Here is a 20,911-nt window from a genome sequence, read left to right as displayed (position 1 = left end):
CTAAAGGTTCAAAACAAAAGAAATATTCCTCTGAATGCTCAGTACCGAAGTACTGGCCAGCAGAGATGGAATCCCCAGCGGAATGTCCAGTGTGACTTCTGTGGGAAGAAAGGACACACCACAAAGGTGTGCTGGCATGCTCAGCACTGGGGTGCTGACCAGTCAGTGAAAAATCCTAAACGGAAGGTCAGCTGTGACTTCTGTGGAAAGAATGGCCATACAGTCCATGTATGCCGCCATAAAATAAAATATGATGCTTTACCTGTTGAACCTAACAAGCAAGGACCCAAAAAGAATTGGGTACCTAAAAGTAATTAGTTACAATGCAGGTAAGCCTGAGGTGTGCTAAGAAGTCAAAGATGTGGTATATTGACAGCGCATGCTCAAGGCATATGACTGGTGATGAAACTCAGTTCATCACGTTTGAGCGTAAACGAGGAGGAAGCGTAAGTTTTGGAGACAACAAAAGGGTAAGATAGTAGGGTCAGGAACCATCGGAGGTAATCCTACTATTGAGTCAGTCTCCCTAGTCAGCGGACTCAAATATAACTTACTCAGTGTAGCTCAGCTATGTGACAATGGGAGAAAAGTTATATTTGATGCTACTAAATGTAAAATATACGAGGGAAAGCAGTACGACCATGGAAGTCATTATCGTACAGGCTCACACATTCCTTAGTCACAGTTGAGGACACCTGGCGGAGATTTCCATCGGCTCGGGGCATTGATCGGAGGAGATGCCGACCAGTTGGATACGATCCCACTGCCTGTGATCCTGCTTATATGGATTGGTATAGACAATATTCGCATCCCCATCTCCTTCATGCACCACAGGCTGGACCGGTACAGCATGCTCGCGCCAACAGCGAATTTGTAGGTTTATTATTATTTAATATTATTATTTAGTATTAGTTTATATGTGTTTAATTTTTAATATTTATTTATTACTTTTTTTTTGCAGTGGGTTAGCTGGTTGTGGCGTGTCACCCAACTATCGGCTACCCACCGATCTGACGAGGATGTTCCACGCATTAAGAGGGAGATGGATGAGTTTATGGATGCGTGGCGTCGGGCGAGCTGATTTTTTATTGTAGACATTCATACATTTAAACACTTTTTGTTGTAGATCTTAAATTTACTCTATTACGTTTATAAATGTTTATGTTTATTAATGTTTATTTTAATTTTTATGTTTTTAAATTTTTTTTGTTCAGTACATTTATGTAGTTACGGGCTTAACGGACTATTTACGGGTTTAACGGCCTATTTACGGGATTCATAAGCTTTTTTTTTTGCTCTCTCGATACACGGGCGTGTGAAGATCACGCCTCCCCGTGTGGTCGGGCGTGATAGCCCTATGCCTCACCGTGTGGTCGGACGTGATAGTTCCACGTCCGACCACACGGTGTGGTGTGGGGCTATCACGCCCGACCACACGGGGAGGCGTGATCTTCACACGCCCCACCATGAGGTGAGGCGTGATGTCCATACGCCTGTGCATCGAGAGAGAAAAAAATAGCTTTTTCCACCCCAAAACCTATGAAAGGGTAATTTCGTCCTTCCACGGGGCTAGGGGTGGGAAATTGGGGCTGAGTTTAACAACACCCAAAATATATTGTACTACACAAAGTTACAATCTATTAAAATCTACAAAAATTGTTTCCGTTTATTAAGAAAAATTAGGGCCCGTTTGTTTTACTTACTGTTTGCTGTTGCGGTTTGTTGTTTCCTGTTATGGTTTGTTGTTGCTGTTACGGTTTGCTGTTTGCGGTTGGAAAAAGCTGCTTTTTCCAAAAAGCAGAGATTCTCTGCTTTTATAAAAGACTGCTTTTCGAGTGTAAAAGGCAAACAGGATGATAGCTGGTCCCAATCAGAACTCAAGGAAGTTTAGAAATCTGAATTGAATTAATTCTACTTGTGGTGAGAATAAACCAAAGAGTTTAATTGTTGGAATAAGCTTGCCTCTTTATTGAATACTGACTCAATTTAAATACAAATTGCCGCAACAAACTTTAGCTAAAAACAAGGATTACACTACTGACAAATAACAACTGAAAGCAAGAAAATAGGTAAATCATTTAAAGCAAGCTAATCTGTTTAGATCCCCAAATATCAGCAACGTTACTTTGACTCCAAAATATCAGCAACAACACAATCCCACTCAGATCAGATATTTTGAATTTGGCTTTGACACCCTTGTTGACCGTGGCCTATGTGGCAGTGCATCAATACCCTCCCCTTTTCGTGGAACCTTGTCCTCAAGGTTCAGGAAACGATTTTGAATATCAGCAAAGTCTTCCCAAGTTGAATCTTCAATGGATAGATGCTTCCATTTAATCAGACTCTCTTCAATGATTTTAGATCCGCGATGCACCCAACGTTTATCCAATATAGCTTCCGGTTCAATAACAAGAGCACCATCGTCAGAAATTGGGGGAAGTGTTGGAGAAGTCGATTGAGCAGAACCAATATGGTTCTTCAACAAGGAGACATGAAATGTGGGATGGATTTTTGACCCCGGAGGGAACTTTAATTTATAGGCAACTGGTCCAATCTTCTCCTCAATTTCATATGGTCCATAAAAGCGGCTTGCAAGTTTTTGGGACGTCCTTCGAAAAACCGAATGTTGACGGTATGGCTGGAGTTTTAACAAGACATGATCGCCTACTTCAAAAGATACTTCTCTGCGCTTTGAATCTGCCTGTTGCTTCATTCTATTTGAGGCAGCAGACAAGTTTTGTTTGAGGCATTTCAACAACTCGTCTCGATCAGCAAGCTGTCTATCAACTTCATGAACTGTGCTAGTGCCTTCGGAGTAAATTGGAATTACTAGAGGGGGCCTGCCATATAAAGCTTGAAATGGAGTCATTCGGATAGAGGAGTGATAAGTGGTATTATACCAAAATTCAGCCCAAGGAAGGAATGGAAGCCACTTGCGGGGGTGTTGATGAACAAAGCTTCGAAGGTATTGCTCCAGGCAACGATTGACGACTTCAGATTGGCCGTCCGTTTGAGGATGGTAGGAAGAACTCATCTTCAATTCTGTACCAGAAAGTTTAAAAAATTCCTGCCAAAACAAACTTAGAAATACGGGGTCACGGTCACTAATGATTGTTTTTGGCAGGCCATGAAGCTTCACCACACCTTCCACAAATTTTTCTGCTATGATTTTAGCAGTATATGGATGAGACAATGCCATGAAGTGAGCTGATTTGCTTAGTCGGTCCACAACGACAAATATAGATGTTTTACCATGAGATGGGGGGAGCCCATCAATGAAATCCATCGTAATATCTTCCCAAACTTGACATGGGACTGGAAGAGGTTGTAATAGCCCTGCTGGCGATAAAGTTTCAGATTTTGTTTTTTGACAGGTGAGACATGAAGCAATATAGTTTTTCACTGTCTGAAACATGGAAGGCCAGTAAAACTGTTGTGCAAGCCTTTTATATGTTCGTAACACTCCTGAATGTCCGCCAAGTGGAGAATCATGAAATTCTCGTAGTAATTGAGGGATGACCGTTGAAGTTGGAGGTACAACAACACGATTTTTGAAATAGAGCAGGTTGTCACGCCATAAATATGGAAGGCCAGGCTGCTCTTGTGCTTGTTTGGTGATTTTTTGGGTATAAGGATTTGTAAGAAGTTCAGTTTTGATGGTATCCCATATAGATGAATTAAGCATGGTAAGAGTATTGAGAATAGGGCTATGAGGTACGCGGGAAAGAGAATCAGCTGCATGATTAGTTTTTCCGGGTTTATATTTAATCTCATAATCATACCCCAACAACTTAGAGACCCATTTTTGCTGTTCTGGAGTAGCTATTCGCTGGTCAAGCAGGAATTTGAGGCTTTTTTGATCAGTTTGAATGATGAACTTTCTACCGAGCAAATAAGGACACCATAGTTGAATTGCGTGGATAATGGCAAGCATTTCTCGCGCATAAGTGGACCACGTTCGCTTAGAAGCACCAAGAGCTTTGCTCATGTAAGCAATAGGGCGATCATTTTGAGTAAGAACAGCTCCAATCCCTTCGCCGGATGCATCAGACTCGATTGTAAATGGTTGATTAAAATTGGGTAGTGCAAGAGTTGGTGTAGTAGTCATGGCTTCCTTCAGCTGACAAAAAGCACCATCCGCTTCTTCGGGCCACCCAAACTGTCCTTTCTTCAATAAATTGGTGAGGGGACGAGCCATGGAGCCATAGTCTCGAACAAACTTCCGATAGTAACCTGTAAGACCTAAAAAACCACGTAGTTCAGAAATGTTAGTGGGTTTAGGCCACTCCACCATTGCCTTAATTTTCTGCTGATCCACCTTGACCCCTTCTGGTGTGATGATATGACCCAAATACTCCAACTCTTGACTTCCAAACACACATTTACTGAGCTTGAGGAAGAATTTATGTTGTCGAATGATGTCAAAAATGGTTGCTACATGGGATAAATGATCCTTCCAATTGGGACTGTATATCAAGATGTCGTCAAAAAACACAAGCACAAATTTACGAAGATAAGGGCGGAAAATTGTATTCATTAGTGCCTGAAATGTAGATGGAGCATTGCAAAGACCGAACGGCATAACGAGATATTCATAATGTCCATTGTGAGTACGAAAAGCAGTTTTATGAATATGTGGTGGGTGTACTCGTACCTGATGGAATCCAGCCCGAAAGTCTAATTTCGTGAAATAGGTGGCACCAAACAGCTCATCGATCATATCTTCCACTGTAGGAATGGGAAATCGATCCTTGACAGTTACCGCATTGAGGGCTCTATAATCGGTACAAAGTCGCCAAGATCCGTCTTTCTTTTTAACCAACAATACTGGTGATGAGAATGGACTAATGCTAGGTCGGATCAGCCCATTCTTCAACATTTCGTTCACTTGCCGTTCAATTTCACCTTTCTGGAAGTAGGCATATCGATAGGGCCTGACATTTACTGGTTCAGCTCCATCTTTTAAGTTGATATGGTGGTCGATCTCTCGGATTGGTGGTACTTCCTTTGGCTCTTGAAAGATATCATCAAATTGCTGGACCAGGTGCTGCATATCAGGTTGTTATTGTTGTTCTGTTGAATTGCTAACCTTGTGGATACTAAGGGAAAAAATGGCAGCGCCTAATTTGAGGTCTTTAGCAATGGTATTGATACTCGAGCACTGAATAGAAGAGTTGTCCAGCCCTTGCAATTTGCAGACTTGATTCTTCCAAGTAAACTCCATAGTTAGAGTTCTCCAGTTACAAGCTACTGTGCCTAATTGTTCCAGCCAGCTGACTCCTAACACCAAATCCACTCCACGTAAAGGTAACATATAAAATTGAATTTTAAATGGAATACCTTGAATTTGGACAGGAACATCTTCAAACTTTCCATGGCACATCAAAGTTCCTCCATTAACAACCTTAACATTGAAGGGCTTCATCGGGGTGACAGGTAGTTGTAGGATATTTGCAGCCCGTTCGCTGATAAAATTATGAGTGGAACCGCTGTCAATGAGGACTACAAATTCATGAGATCCAATGCTTGCCCGAACCCGCATAGTCTTGTAAGCTGACCATCCAGAAATGGCATTCAAGGATATTTCAAGCTCCTCGTCAGATAATTCTGCCTCACCGTCCATCAGTAGCAGTTGGGGACCACGACATCGATGTCCCGGTGTAAATTTTTCATCACAATTAAAACAGAGCCCCTGATTTCGCCGCCTTTGCATTTCATCCCAAGTGAGGCGTTTGATTGGTGTCCCATTTTTAGTTGTTGATGGCAAAGAACTCCCTTCCACACCTCGTGTTGGCGTTCTGGTCATCCTTCTTTGCCTTCCCAACTGCCCATCTCTCATCCGAGCTAAACTGATTGCGTCCTTCAATGTTTTTGGTCTGAACATTCTAATCCCGTCAGAAATTTCAGCCTTTAGTCCGCCCATGAAGGTACCCACCAAAGCTTTTTGAGACCACCCCTAAACCCGATTGCCTAGCCTCTCGAACTCTTTCTGATACTCTCTTAAGGATCCTTGTTGTTTGATTTTTGACAAAGCTTCGTCAAAATCTTCGCATTCTGTAGGGCCAAACCGAGCCCACAGTTCCTCAACAAATAGTTCCCATGTTAGGATTCGGTCCTCTTCCTTCAATGCCCTCTTCAACCACTGCCACCATTGGTTAGCTTCATCTTCAAGATGAAAAGAAGCCAATTGCACCTTCTGTGCCTCAGCAGTTCCTTGGTAATCAAAGAATTGCTCCACTCTTGTCAGCCATTCTGTAGGATCATTTCCTGAGTATCTAGGAAACTCGAGCTTTGCTAATTTTGAAGAAAACGTGGGGCGTTCTCCCTCCGAAGAATCCTTAAAGGAATTCATGTTGAACTGATGTGAATTGAAAGCTCCTGACCTTGAATCAGACTTCCTTGCTGAAGAGAAAGTCTCAGCCATTTTACTAACTGATTCTTCCAGCAAACGGAATTTTTCTGCTAAACCGATCTCCATTTTTGAGAGTGTATCCTGTACAGCTCCCAAACCTGCCTCCAAATTTTCGATACGTTCCTTGTTCGTAGCCATGCTCTGATACCAATTGATAGCTGGTCCCAATCAGAACTCAAGGAAGTTTAGAAATCTGAATTGAATTAATTCTACTTGTGGTGAGAATAAACCAAAGAGTTTAATTGTTGGAATAAGATTGCTTCTTTATTGAATACTGACTCAATTTAAATACAAATTGCCGCAACAAACTTTAGCTAAAAACAAGGATTACACTACTGACAAATAACAACTGAAAGCAAGAAAATAGGTAAATCATTTAAAGCAAGCTAATCTGTTTAGATCCCCAAATATCAGCAACGTTACTTTGACTCCAAAATATCAGCAACACAATCCCACTCAGATCATATATTTTGAATTTGGCTTTGACACCCTTGTTGACCGTGGCCTATGTGGCAGTGCATCACAGGAGATCACTAACCAAACACCTAATGCTGCTTTTCAGATGTAAAAGGCAAGGAGGTCACTAACCAAACACCTAAAACCCTCAATTTTGAAGTGAAAAAGCAAAAAGCAGTATGAAAAGGAGCAACCAAACACCCCCTTAATTTAGAAAGTACTTAATGAATCAAATAACAATCAAACTAATTTAATCAATACCTCAAATTTTTAATTAGATAAGGGTCTTGTTTGGAAATATTAGACATAATTTTTTTTAGCATTTTGTATGTAAAAAAAAAAAAAAACCCTCTAGGGGCATATAGTGCTGAAAGTGTGATTTTAGGTTTTCCCATAAACCCAAAAAATAAATAACGGAACTTAGTGTTTTTTTTTTTTTTTTTTTTTTTTTTTTTGTGATTCAGACGGTGATAGTTTCCATTTCAGCTCCTCTTCTCTTCTACTTGTTCCAAGTAAATCCTCAGCTCTCGCTCTGCATCTCTATCCTGAATCAGTATGGCTCCAATTGCTGCTTCGCGTCTCCGTCTTGCATCTTCGTCCTCTACTCATATTCATAGTAACCATGTCCACCATGGCTTTCTTCCTCACAGACCGGCGAACCTCTCCTTCTCCTCTTCTACTTCTATGACAGGTTGCAACCTGTTCGATTCCCAATTATAATTACACTATGTAAGATCATTGTTAAGCTTTTAATTTTCGATGTGCAGGGTTGGGTACATCTGTTTCATTCGAGAGGGGGAAGGAGCGTTCGTCGTTTGTGGAAACGGCGGCTGTTAGAAATTTGGTCGGATCCCTCACCAGAACAGAGGGCCTTCGCTTCGCTGTGGTTAGTACCTTTTCTTTTTCTTATTGCTGAATTTTTTATGCTTCGAAGTTCTGTTGAAATTCATATTTTTGAACAATTTAAACCTCTATACTTTGCTTTTCTTCATTAATCCCATTTCTGCGTCCCCAATAAGTGATTGACCTCACCACGGGTTGAGCTCTAGATCAATTGGAAATTGCAAGAAGAAACTAGTTATTATGCAGTGTCATACTTCCGCAGATTACAATGTGAATAAATATTTGCTGAACCATCCTTGTTTTGAGTTACAATAAGTCCTTATGTTTTTGGGTTCTAGATGCAGTGATACTACTAAGTAGTGAATACATTTCAGGCATATGTTGTTTTATTTGTGTCATAATCTTATCAGATTTTATTTGATTGCTGAATTTGACTGGGAATAACATGAAAGGTCGTAGCCCGGTTCAATGAGATTGTGACGAAGCCGCTTTTGGAGGGAGCTCTGGAAACTTTCAAGAGATACTCAGTTAATGAAGAAGATATTGATGTAGGAAAATGCTTAAGGCGAGCTATGATATCCTTTTATTTCACCAGGCAAATGTTGGCATCCATAGTTACTTTTGATTTTCTCATCACAGGTTGTCTGGGTTCCTGGCAGTTTTGAAATAGGCGTTGTTGCCGAAAAGCTTGGAAAGTCACGAAAGTATCATGCAATTTTATGCATTGGAGCTGTGGTATGATATCTTCTTGTACTCTATAGTTACTAGTGAGGTCAGAAACATATGGTTAAGTAGTAGTTATGACAATTAGGTTCTTATGTACAGCCACACTTGTTGGACTTATCTTATGAATTCCTTTTTGGTTAGTAGGTAAGAGGTGATACTACGCACTATGATGCAGTTGCTAATTCAGCAGCATCCGGAGTACTTTCAGCTGGTTTAAATTCAGGTTGGTCATTTTTGCTATTCGAGTTGTTATTTTGATAATATCATTGTCTTTCTCTCAGATATACTACCATTAGTAAACAATCTTATACACACGAATTTCAAGCACATCTTAGCTCATAGTTGTTTGTTTACTTATTTGACTTGTTGAAAATATTTAGCTCACTTGGTGATGCAATTAATTCATATAAACATACTCATTTGCTCACGCACTTCATTTGGTCGAAGTTTACTATTCATATGAGTGTTCTAATATGTAGCCTCCTATTCAAGACATGCTTTCATTTAGATCATATGCCTCAACCTTTTAGCTTTCATGCCTAGGGTTTCAATTTCTGACAACTGTTCTAGATGGCATATGTCTAAGTTATCTATTGCATTGAGAGCTCAAAATCTAGTTAGTGTTGTTGAAGTTTCTGATGAACGGTGATGGAGATAATTTGCTTCTGATCATCTGTTGTTGCACCACGACAAAGCAAAGTGCCAAAGACATTTTTTGAATGGGGTGGGATGGGACTTGCGTATGGATTTGAAATTGGAAAGCCATATATGTTACTGTGTGTTGATTTTTCAAGGATTAATTATAGTTAATTTATTTCTTATTTTTTAAATTTCTAATTGATTATTTTCCACAAATTTGTTTCCCTCCTTCATTAGAGACTTCAAGTTTTCCCAAACTACAATTTGGAATCTGCTACAGTAGTTATTAATATTATCACGACTTTTTTAGCATATTTCATGACTTGGTGTAATCGGCCGACTCGACTGATTCACCACCGATTCCAACGATTCACATCTGATTTTGTTATAATTTAGATTCGCTTTGTAGATCCGGCTCGAAATAGTGCTTAATCGAATCGAATTGTACGACGCGAATCGCGAATCGGTAAGATTCTGATAACAACCATCAATTAGAGAAGCCTTATTAACACCAATACTCCACAAGGCTTTCTTAACTTAATCAGTAATCAAGGAGCATAAAAGATCCTCATCACTTCTTAAAATAACAAGACCTTTTAAGAAGAATCTCAGTAGTAATATGTTGCCTACTAGGTCTCCTAGTGCCAATTAACTTTTGATAGAACTCCACCATGGCCTAGCTAATTTGTTTTTTTATCAATGACAACTCTCCCATCTTCAAGAGACAGACTGGCTATCTTATTCATTTCCTTCCTAATCTTAAACTGCTTATGAAAGAAAGCAATGTTACCATCTCCCAAATGCATTAAGTTAACTCTTGATTTTTGCTTGTAAAAAAGCTTTCTTCCAAATGCATCAAATGGCATAGATGTGATATCATGCCAAGCTCTTCTTCCAACAAAATGTGATTGGCTGGATCAGCTTGTAAATATCTTTTTGCGATCTCTTGACCTTTGTGGAGCTAGTGCACATAGCATTTGATCTAAAAAATAAGATGTGATACATCTTTTTCCAACAATTTGTTAATCAATGTAATGCCTATGTCTCAATTTGTCCACGGGTATTGTAATAGTTTCTGATCCTGTCTCTTGACAAAGCAGGAGTTCCATGCATATTTGGTGTTCTGACATGCGACGACATGGACCAGGTAAAGTAACAGTAAAAGCCATTGCATATAGAGGAGTTATGTTCGAAAGCATAATCTGAGAATATTACATATAACAACTGCAGGCCATAAATCGAGCTGGTGGGAAATCTGGGAATAAGGGTGCTGAGGGAGCATTGACAGCTGTAAGTTGAGCTTATTAGATGCCTTTTTCCGTTATTTATTTATGTTTTGTACTCAGATAATTTTCGTCATGCTTTGTTAATTTGGCTTTTATTGCAGATTGAGATGGCTTCCCTGTTTGAACATCATTTGAAGTAGAGACACTGTTGAATGCCTTCAAATTATCCAGTTGAGAGTAGATGGGACATTAAAAAAGTGGCTTCAACATTCAAGGTGATTTTTCGGCTAGGTTTTTATCGCATCTTGCTAATCCGTTTTTTATTGCATTTTTGCTAAAACTGCTTAGATTAGACCCTGTAAGAACATGCTTGTTATCGTGCATCACGTATATCACGTACTTTATATGTAATTCTGAATTGTTCAATAAATTACAGGTTGATACAGCAGTAGATATTGAACTTTGTTTCATGCAAATGAATTTCTTAGTATTTTTTATAACTTATTTATACATCAGATTTTAGAAATTCAAAGGAACATTTAGAATGTAGATTAAATTCTGCATTACATCAAGGGATAACATGGACAGAAAAGGGCAATTTTGCCCCCTAGTGTTATAAATGATGCAATTAAGTTTGTTGGGTTTATTTTGAACATAATTTAACCTTTAAACTTGGAAGGTCCCTAAACTTGTCCAAAAAGCTTTGATCGGCCCCATAAACTTACATGGTGTCTCGTTAGCTCCCTAAATTTGCTTAAGGTGTCTTGATTAAGTCCCTAAATCTATAAAAAAACGCCATAAAAATATACGAAACTGAAAGTTAATTTTGTTTTAAGGACTTAAAATCATCAATTTGGCTTATTTTAAGTTTTGATTTTTTTTTACAGATTTAGACAAATTGCAATTTATATTACTTTAAACAAGTTCAGGGGACAAATTGATCAATGTAAGCAAGTTTAGGGGATCAATGGGTCACTTTAAACAAATTCAGATAGCCAATAAGTTATTTTAAGTAAGTTGAGGGGCTAATAAGACATCATATAAGTTTAGGAGGCCCAATCAATCTTTTTAAACAAGTTCATACGGTTTTGATGTATTAAGCCAATTTAGAATGCTAGTTCAATATGAATAAATATGGCGTACCATGTAGGTTAGAAGGTCCTCATACAAAAATAATCTCAACATTCTTATATAATATTCATGTATCCTTATTCCTTATTATTGTTTAAACCTATTGGTATAGGTTTGAGTAGTTAATGGTCTCAAGTTTTAAGTTAGAATTTTGAGTTTGAGTATACAGAAAGCTTTAATTAAGAGATGATCCATCTAAAAAGTGTCCGACGAGTATAAACTATAAAAGGAAAAAGGGTTAATACACATATTTGCTCTTGTGTTTTCTCGGAAAAACAGATTTGCCCTTAAATCAAATAAACCCACAAAACTATCCCTGAATTTTCCATAAACCTGCAATTATACTCTAATCTCACGGAGCTGCTAAACGGCGATGACATCAAACATTCTTATCTCTAGAAAAACTTCAAAAAAGAACAACCAATCACAAACAGAAAAAAATATGCACATTCAATTTCGATTAAAAGCAAGTTAGAAGAACAGATTGGTCAAAATTCATTTTCATAAAAGCTCAATCAACCTAATAAAATGGCGTCTAAACCTCCTAATTAATCCAAAAGCAATAGCAATAGCAACAGCAATAGAAAACAATAAGAAACCAAATGAATTTTGATTGTCGTCATCCAATTTTTTTTGGAGACAAGAAGGTTTGATGTCATCGCCATTTAGCAGCTCCGTCAGATTAGGGTATAATTGCAGGTTTATGGAAAATTTAGGGATAGTTTTGTGGGTTTATTTGATTTAAGGATAAATCTGTTTTTCCGCAAAAACACAGGGGCAAATATGTGTATTAACCCAATGAAGAAACATGAAAGAATTGGGTCTACTTTCTCCTAGCTCAATAGCGTCTTTCTTTTACTTTCCAAATAAATGAGTATTTATTTTCCAGGGAATTCACTTTGAAACACCATCAAACTATATTTTTATTTCTAAAAGGCTTAATACATCACCAGCTCCCTGAACTTGTCCATAATAGTAGATTGTCTCCTTAAATTTTGCAATTGTCTCATCCGCTCCTTAAACTTGCTTATTTGGTATTACTAGCTCCCTAATCTTGTCCATAAAAATTGATTAGCTTCCTGAATTTTGCAAGTGTCTCACCTGCTCCCTAAACTTGCTTATTTTGTAACAACTGAATACAAAAATCATAATACTAACTCGGATTAAGGTGCAAAATACCCCTAACGTTTTGGGTCATGAGTATTTTTACCTCTAACGTCTAAAATGATGCAATTTTACCCATAATATTAGTAGCCAAGAACAAATTTATAAATTTGGTGAATTTTTTGAATTTTTTTTTTGTCCAAATCGTACAAAAGTCAGTATATATTTTTTATTTTTTTTCACATCCCAATATATGTTTGCGATTTGTTACTGATAAAATGACGCATGTGTGAAGTGTAGATGACAAGATTCATGACCGAGAAGACAGTTTGATGAATTATTTCTCAAATTAACCCAATTTATCAATGGTAGGGGTAAAATTACTCTTGATCCAAAACGTTAGGGTATTTTTGAACCTTAATCCGAGTTAATATTATGGTTTTTGTATTTAGTTGTTACAGAATAAGCAAATTTAAGGAGTTAGTGAGACACTTGCAAAGTTCATAGAGCTAATCAATTTTTATGGACAAGTTTAGGGAGCTAGTGATACTAAGGTGCTGTTTGATAAAACTGAAAATTAAGTGCTGAAAAAATAAGTACTGAATTTTAAGTACTGAATATTATAAGTGCTGAAAATATTGAATGATTTAATTTATATAAAAATATTAGTTGATAATGTTAACTTAAAATGTTAAGTTAAATATTTTGACTTATCAAAATAAGTGGTTTTTAACTTAATTAACTAATTTAAGTGGTAGAGAAATAAGGTTATCAAACGCACTTAAATTAAATAAGTGTTTAACATTTTAATTTAAGCAAATAAGTGGTTTATCAAACAAGGCCTAAATAAGCAAGTTTAAGGAGCTGGTGAGATAGTGGTGAAGCTCTTAGCCTAGTGGTTAAGAGCTTACCTATGCTTTTGGAGGTCATGAGTTCGAATCACATCCGGGTCTGGTGGGGACAAATTCAGGGAGTTGATGATGTATTAAGCCAAATTAAAATCGATAAAATGTTGTTCTTCAAACATTTCTAAAATACCAAATAGTATATAAATGCTATATAAGGAAATACATTTCACACTTAAAATCCAACGGATCCATCGACGTGTATGTAAAATAATTTTTATGAGCATTTATTTTAGTCATAAATGAAAATCCTATTTTTATTGTTACCTTTAAAAATTAAATTTTTGAAATAGTTATTAATGTAGTAAATAAATTGTTACTAATTTAATACAAAAGGAAAAGAGTTATGAAAAGAAAAAGGGTAGTTTATTTCTCTAGAATGTGTCGCAAAAGCCGAAGGGAAGTTTGGAGTTTTGAAGTGCTTTCTCTTTTGGGTTAATCTTCGGAGAGGGAGAGAGGGTATTACCTTTATCCTTGTTTGGAAGAAAGGTAAGGGTTCGTTAAAACCCTTCCAAACCTACTATTTTGGTGGGTTGAAAATCTATTAAAAACTTATTGATTTTGAACCCTTCAAAACCTTTCATCAACCCTTCAAAACCCTTATCCTCGTATTTTTTAATCTTCCAAACAAGAGTTTTCACTAACTCCTCCATACCCTCCCTTTAATTACCCTTTAAAATCTCTCATCCAATCAAAGCCAGGTATGTAATGTATATTAATTTGGTCGTTCCTTTTTCTTGAGTTTCTAATTATTGACTACATATTTGAGATTGAAAACATTTATACACTTAATTCGAATTGATTAAAAAATATATAATTATTAGATTATTTTTGGTTTCAAAGACTAATTTATTGATTTGATCTATGTGTTTGACATGTAATTATAATACGTTGATGAGGGTTATGTTGGCATGAAAATATTTGAGAATGACATTGATGATGATGACATGAGAATGAGAAATATATATGGTATATATAAACTTGATTATAGAAAATGTCACAGATATGAGAATAAAAGCTTAACTAGAATAATATATTCAGTGGTTGCGATTGAAATGAGAAAAATGAATATTGTGATCACGTGAAATATTGGCATCGAGTATTTGTTACAATGAGGTACCTAGGCTAGAGATATATCATTGGGGTACCAGGTATTTGTTACGATAGGGTAATCCCATGATATAAATACTATAGTCATGTAATCATTGGGTATTACTAGACTAGGATAAGCATGACCCTTTGATAATATGCATAATAATATTCAGTTATTGAACGTTTACTTAATAACATATAAAGCAAATGCACGGAATTATTATATGCGCATGTGGTTACACTCTGTATTTAATTAACTATCATATTGAGTTAGCAGCTCACCCTTTGCCACCACCATTTTTCAGTAATAAAAGATTAGCGACGCTCATTCAGATAGACCAGTATGTGGAGTCGTCATTATTAAAATTTTATTTTTAATAGTTTAGTTTATCTGCACTTTTGAGAAATTTTAAACATTCCATTTTTTTTATTATTTAAACTTGTTGGTTTACATTTATAAAAGGGTTAATTACAAGTAGCTTCCACGTGGTTACACGGATTTGTAGATGGGTACCTGTGATATATTTTTTTTACAAACGTAATCCTATGGTTTACGAAATTTTGCAGTTTTTTTTTTATTTTGCCAAATTTTGCCGGTAACGATCTCAAAATGAAAATTTTCAAGAATTAAAGTTGTTTAATATCATATTTACTATAGAACCATATTTTTAATTTTTCAAAATCATCATTTTTGGAGTTTTCTCTCTCATAAAAAACAACACATAAATGACTTCAAATCTAAAAAGTTGAAAAATTAAAGTTACTTAAAATATCATTTTGAAAATTTTCATTTCAAGGTCATTATAGGTCAAATCCTGACAAAGTGAATTCAAATGCAAAATTTTGCAAACCATAGGTTTGCGTTTCTAAAAAAAATACCACATGTTGCAAATCGGTAAAACCACATGACATCTATCTATAATTAACCTTTTATAAAACTTAATGGGACTTTGCGTTTGGGTTTTGATAGTATATTAAAAGGAATTTATTATTGCTCTAGAAATTTGCGGTTTGTAAAAATGGGTGTTATATTTATAGATGTGTGTTTCAGATTCCAACAACATTGGACGGTCTGTCTCTCAAAATGAAAAAACCATGAAGATATATTGTCATAATTTTGACATACTTTATTACACATTTTTAGTGTAATTATTAAAGATTGCATTATATGAGTGTGCAATATACAGTTTCTCTCACCAATCACAAACCTAACTATTATAAAATGAAAATCCGCAATATTAATAGGAATTAAAACTTCATCCATTTCAGTCCACCTTCTGGCAAACCTATAACCACGGCCGTGCAGAAAGTTTGAAACTACATCTGTAATGCTAAGTTTCTCTTATGTAACATCATAATCCAAACTATCAAGAAATTAATGAAACTAAGTATTAGTTGTGGTGAATTTTGACTTGATACCACCATTATAGAGTCCTTTTGATGAACATCGGATCTATGACGAGAATTGGATCATGATTATGAACTTTAGTATTTTTATTTGACAATGCAATGAAACATGCATAGTTAAAATGAGTGAATTTAATTATTTGTTCGATAATTCTACGAAGCGTGCAAGTTCAAAATGAAACAAGTTTATGATTCTTGAATTGTACGAAATTGGAATACGAAAACCACATTAAAAGAGGGTCTTTCAAAGTTAAAACATGATCCAAATCGTTACAACATAACAACATTATCCGTCTTAAACCAATCTTGACTAACCGGGCTAGTCAAGGAGTGGTTTTAGCACCCAGACCTAGTTCCATAACCAGTCTCGAGTCACAAGGTTCGGATAGAACCAATTATGGGGAAGAAGCCAACCAAACAGTCGGGTTCACCACAATCAGCTTAGGTTGTGGCCTATTTGGATTTTTGATGTGATGATATGTTTAATTCCATATCGATTCTTTTAATTTAATTATTTTGTTTTGGATTATGGGATTTATTAGTTTTTTTTTCTATTTGCCCTTCTTTAATCAATGAAATGAATTAATGACCCTTAATTGACAAGAATGCAACATAATAGATGAAATAAAACTCGGTTAAGAATTAAAGAATGAAGGATAAGTATTGAAACAAGACGACTGGGATATTGCATGAGCCTTCCCGTTAGCTTGCCACCGAATTTATCTGGTTTAGTAAGAGTCATTTATTACTAACATTACTCTGCACTGAGTGATTAAGTCTCCAAGTTCTGAATCATCCAATGATGTGGAGTTAATTGCATCCACCACTTGTTTGGCATCCGATTCAAAGACAATCCCCTGACATTTTGATTGTGAAGCCATACCATTGCACGCAACAACGCCTTTGCTTTGCACTCTTGCACCAACGGACAACAGTGCATTTTCTCTGATCGATCGAAAATGAACCTTCCACATGAGTCACGCACCGGAACGCCCAGACCCGAACAGTCTTCCTCAGTAAACAGCGCATCATACGTGCAACAGGAAATGAGCCCCACATTTGGAGCATGCCAGACTAGGCAATGAAGAATAACAACCTGTCTCGCCTCTGAATCAATAGCAGATTTCCTTCGCAATTGTTTAGCGCAAGCCCAGTTATAGAGAGTATTTTGTGCAGTGAAGAAGATCTGCTCCCGTGCAGTAATCGTGTGTTTCCTCAACCATTCATTCCTAGCTCGCCATATACTCCATAAATGCATCAGAAATCGACTAATAATATGAGTATTCGAAGCTTCCAGAATTCAACCAACCATTCTGCAATATTTGCAGCAAATCCTTGTTAGGGGATTGAATATAAATTTTAGTATGATTAAAACTCAAGTGCTTATGATGGAACCATTGCCTAGCATAGAGAAAACCTTCAATCTGGTCATTCAACACGAAAGACAAGCTTATGAAGCTATTGATTTGAGCCTACTAGGTTCTCTAGGCGTTACAAATGCAAATGCAGGAAATCAGTCTTTGAATAGTGTTAATTTTGCACAAGGAAATAACTCTGGTTTTAAGAAGGGGGCTATTAAAAAGTGTAGCTACTGTGGTAAGGATTGGCACACTGTGGACTAGTGCTATAAGAAGCATGGGTTTCCACCGAATTTTAAAGGAAAAAAGAAGTTTGTGGCAAATACAATAGCTAAAGAGGATGATTCTGAAGCAGGATTGCAGGACATTGTTTCCATTCCTTTTGAGAAGTTAGCAACTCTTATGAATATGTTGTATCTTTTTTAGACTGGACAGATGCAAGCCAAATTTGCAAATTCTCATGCCACAACTACTGCTCACATGCTGCCACAGCCTAGTGTTAATGCTTTTTCAGCAGCTCCGATGGTACAAAGAAATAACAAAACAGATGGGCCAACTATACAGACAGATTTTGGTAATGCAAACTACACAGGTATTCCTAAATGCCCTTACAATTCTTATATTAATATTGCCAAACATGATGCCATGACATGGATTGTTGACTAGGGAGCAACAGATCATGTTGCAACTAATATTGGTTTATTGTTTAATGTTAAACATGTCTTTGGTATTAAAGTGTCTTTGCCTAATGGTAATTCTGTGTTAGTTCATAAAATAGGATCAGTTCAATTGAATGATCAAATCTGTTTGCATCATGTTCTGTTCATGCCTGAGTTTCATTTCAACCTTATCTCAATCAGTAAACTGTTACAGGACAAGAGTTGTGTGGTATCGTTTACCCATAATAATTGTCATTTTCAGGACATTATGAAATTGAAGAAGATTGGTATAGCTGATATGGCAGATGGCTTGTATGTCTTCACTCAGAAGCATAAAGTTGATTATTTGCATGGTTCTTTAAATACTGTAAAGAGTGATAATAAACTTAGCAATTTTCCTTTATGGCATTATAGGTTAGGACATCTTGCACATTATTGAAATTCTTGTCAACATACTTAGATAATTTTGAGGCGTGTGATACTCTAGCTTGTACAATTTGTCCCCTTGCTAAGCAAAATAGGTTACCCTTTCCTATTAGTGAAACTGTAACAGGAAGTTGTTTTGACCTTATACATGTTGATGTCTGGGGACCTATTAAAACTGTTTCAATTGCTGGTTATAAATATTTTCTCACTATAGTGGATGACTACAGTAGATATACTTGGGTGTACATGCTTAAGAATAAATCAGAAGCTTCAAATGCAATTAAAAGCTTTTGCAATTATGTATTTAATCATTTTAGCTGTTGCATTAAAACTTTAAGGTCTGATAATTCTTATGAACTCCATTTGCATGACTTTTATCAAGAAAAGGGCATAGTTCATCAAACTAGTTGCCCTTATGCCCCACAACAAAACAATGTAGTTGAGAGAAAACATCAATACATTTTAAATGTTGCACGAAGTTAAGATTACAAGCTGGCATTCCTTTACATTTCTGGTCTGATTGCATTGTGCATGCAGTTCATCTTATTAATATTACTCCAACACCTCTATTAGACAATATTTCACCATATGTTGCATTATATCAGCAGCAGCCTGCATATAATGACTTAAGAGTCTTTGGATGTCTTAGGACCATTCTTAGTCCTAAATTTACTAAATTTGATGCCAAAGCTCATCCTTGTATATTCTTAGGTTTCCCTTTGAATACAAAATGATATAGATTATATGATTTGATTGATAAAAAGTATGTTATTTCTAGGGAAGTTTCATTTTATGAAACTTCTTTCCCATATTTTGATAAGATTCAAAATTCTCAATTCTTCCATTGTTCTCAATATTGATTTTCAAGCACAATTGCTTTATCATAACATATCAAGGCATGTTGACAGTCCTGCTTCTACTCTAAATACCTCTAATGATACTCAAACACTTGGTTTGCATGCTACCAGTGATGATGATTTTGTTTTTCATATGCCTCATAATGTTGTGCCTAGTGATATTGTGGATAATGTTGTGCCTAGTGATATTGTGGATAATGTTGAGCAGCAAGTTGTTAATGATGTTGGTCCTATTCAAAGAACTAGAAAGTCTGATAGGATTAGGAAAGCACCTGAATATCTTAAAGAGTTTCATTGTAATAATGTCCAATCTAAGCTAATTACCAAGTAGTCTAAGGTTAGATATCCATTATCTTCTGTTCTTTCTTATAGTCATTTGTCTAATTCTCATAGAGCTTTTGCAATGAATATTGTTGTCACCACTGAATCAAAGACATATGCTGAAGCAATTCAACATCAGTGTTGGCGAGATGTCATGGATGTTGAATTGAAAGTTTTACAGCAAACAAATACTTGGCAATTGACTGAGTTGCCACTTGGAAAACCAACTGTAGGATGTAAATGGTTGTTTAAAATTAAATATAAAGGACTATGGAGAGGTATAAGGCCCGTTTAGTTGCGAAAGGATACACACAAACAGAGGGCATTGATTACTTAGATACATTCGCCCCTGTTGTGAAAATGACAACTGTCAGATTAATTTTAGCATTAGCTAGTATGTACAATTGGGGGTTGTTTCAATTAGATGTCAATAATGCATTCCTGCATGGGGACTTAAAGGAAGAAGTTTATTTGGATTTGCCTTTAGGCATTGAGAAAACTGGACCAAATTTAGTTTGTAAACTTACTAAGTCCTTTTATGGCTTGAAACAAGCCAGTAGACAATGGGCATCCAAACTGTCTGATACTTTATTAGCTCATCAATATCAAAAGTGTCCATTTGATCATTCATTATACATAAAAAGGCAGCAAGATAAAATTACTTTGTTACTTGTTTATGTTGATGACATCATTATGATAGGTAATGATACTAAAGAGATAGATTATATTAAGACTGTTTTGGACAACAAATTTAAGATTAAAGACCTAGGCAGTCTTAAATTTTTCTTAGGCTTAGAAATTGCTAGGAATATGGAGGGATTATACATTTGTCAACGCAAATATGTGCTGGGTTTACTTTCGGAAACAGGATTCCTAGCATGCAAGCCAGCAGATACACTAATGGATTCTACTCTCAAATTGTCCAAGAAAAATGGAACTCCCCTGGAAGATAAACAGCAATACATGAGGTTAATTGGCAAGCTAATATATTTAGCTAACACACGACCAGCCATATCCTTTTGTGTCAGTTTTCTGAGTCAATTCCTTGACTATCCTACAGACATCCACTTGCAAGCAGCACATAGGATCTTGAGATACCTCAAGAAAACACCAGCTCAAGGTATCTTCTACCCCAGTAAAGGCAGCATTCACTTGAAGGCATTCAGTGATTCTGATTGGGCAAGCTGTGTCGACACTAGGAGATCAGTTACTGCTTTTGCTGTATTTTTTGGAGATTCACTTGTCTCCTGGAAAAGTAAAAAGCAGCCAACTGTGGCCAGAAGCTCTAGCGAAGCAGAATATAGAGCATTAGCACTCACAACATGTGAACTACAATGGTTTCTCTATAT

General features: G+C 36.4%; 1 protein-coding gene across 1 annotated transcript; it reads left to right on the top strand.

The window, feature by feature from the left end:
- Positions 1 to 7,318: 7,318 nt before the first annotated feature.
- On the top strand, positions 7,319 to 10,755 carry LOC136206163 (6,7-dimethyl-8-ribityllumazine synthase, chloroplastic-like). Its single transcript, XM_065997113.1, has 8 exons — positions 7,319 to 7,559; positions 7,636 to 7,754; positions 8,164 to 8,259; positions 8,351 to 8,446; positions 8,582 to 8,660; positions 10,177 to 10,223; positions 10,307 to 10,366; positions 10,464 to 10,755. The coding sequence occupies exons 1-8, from the start codon at positions 7,424 to 7,426 to the stop codon at positions 10,500 to 10,502; spliced, it is 672 nt and encodes a 223-aa protein (XP_065853185.1). The 5' UTR covers positions 7,319 to 7,423; the 3' UTR covers positions 10,503 to 10,755.
- Positions 10,756 to 20,911: the final 10,156 nt, after the last annotated feature.

The sequence above is a fragment of the Euphorbia lathyris genome, chromosome 1 (genome assembly GCF_963576675.1).
Source record: "Euphorbia lathyris chromosome 1, ddEupLath1.1, whole genome shotgun sequence".
Lineage (NCBI taxonomy): Eukaryota > Viridiplantae > Streptophyta > Magnoliopsida > Malpighiales > Euphorbiaceae > Euphorbia > Euphorbia lathyris.
This window is presented reverse-complemented; position numbering and strand designations above follow the sequence as displayed.

What these genes read in the sequence shown, in the direction of transcription:
- LOC136206163 (XM_065997113.1), top strand. Translation starts at nt 7,424, where the DNA reads ATGGCTCCAATTGCTGCTTCGCGTCTCCGTCTTGCATCTTCGTCCTCT. An exon ending in TTTTATGCATTGGAGCTGTG is followed by an intron (nt 8,447 to 8,581) that starts GTATGATATCTT and finishes TTTGGTTAGTAG; the next exon opens with GTAAGAGGTGATACTACGCA. An exon ending in CTGAGGGAGCATTGACAGCT is followed by an intron (nt 10,367 to 10,463) that starts GTAAGTTGAGCT and finishes CTTTTATTGCAG; the next exon opens with ATTGAGATGGCTTCCCTGTT.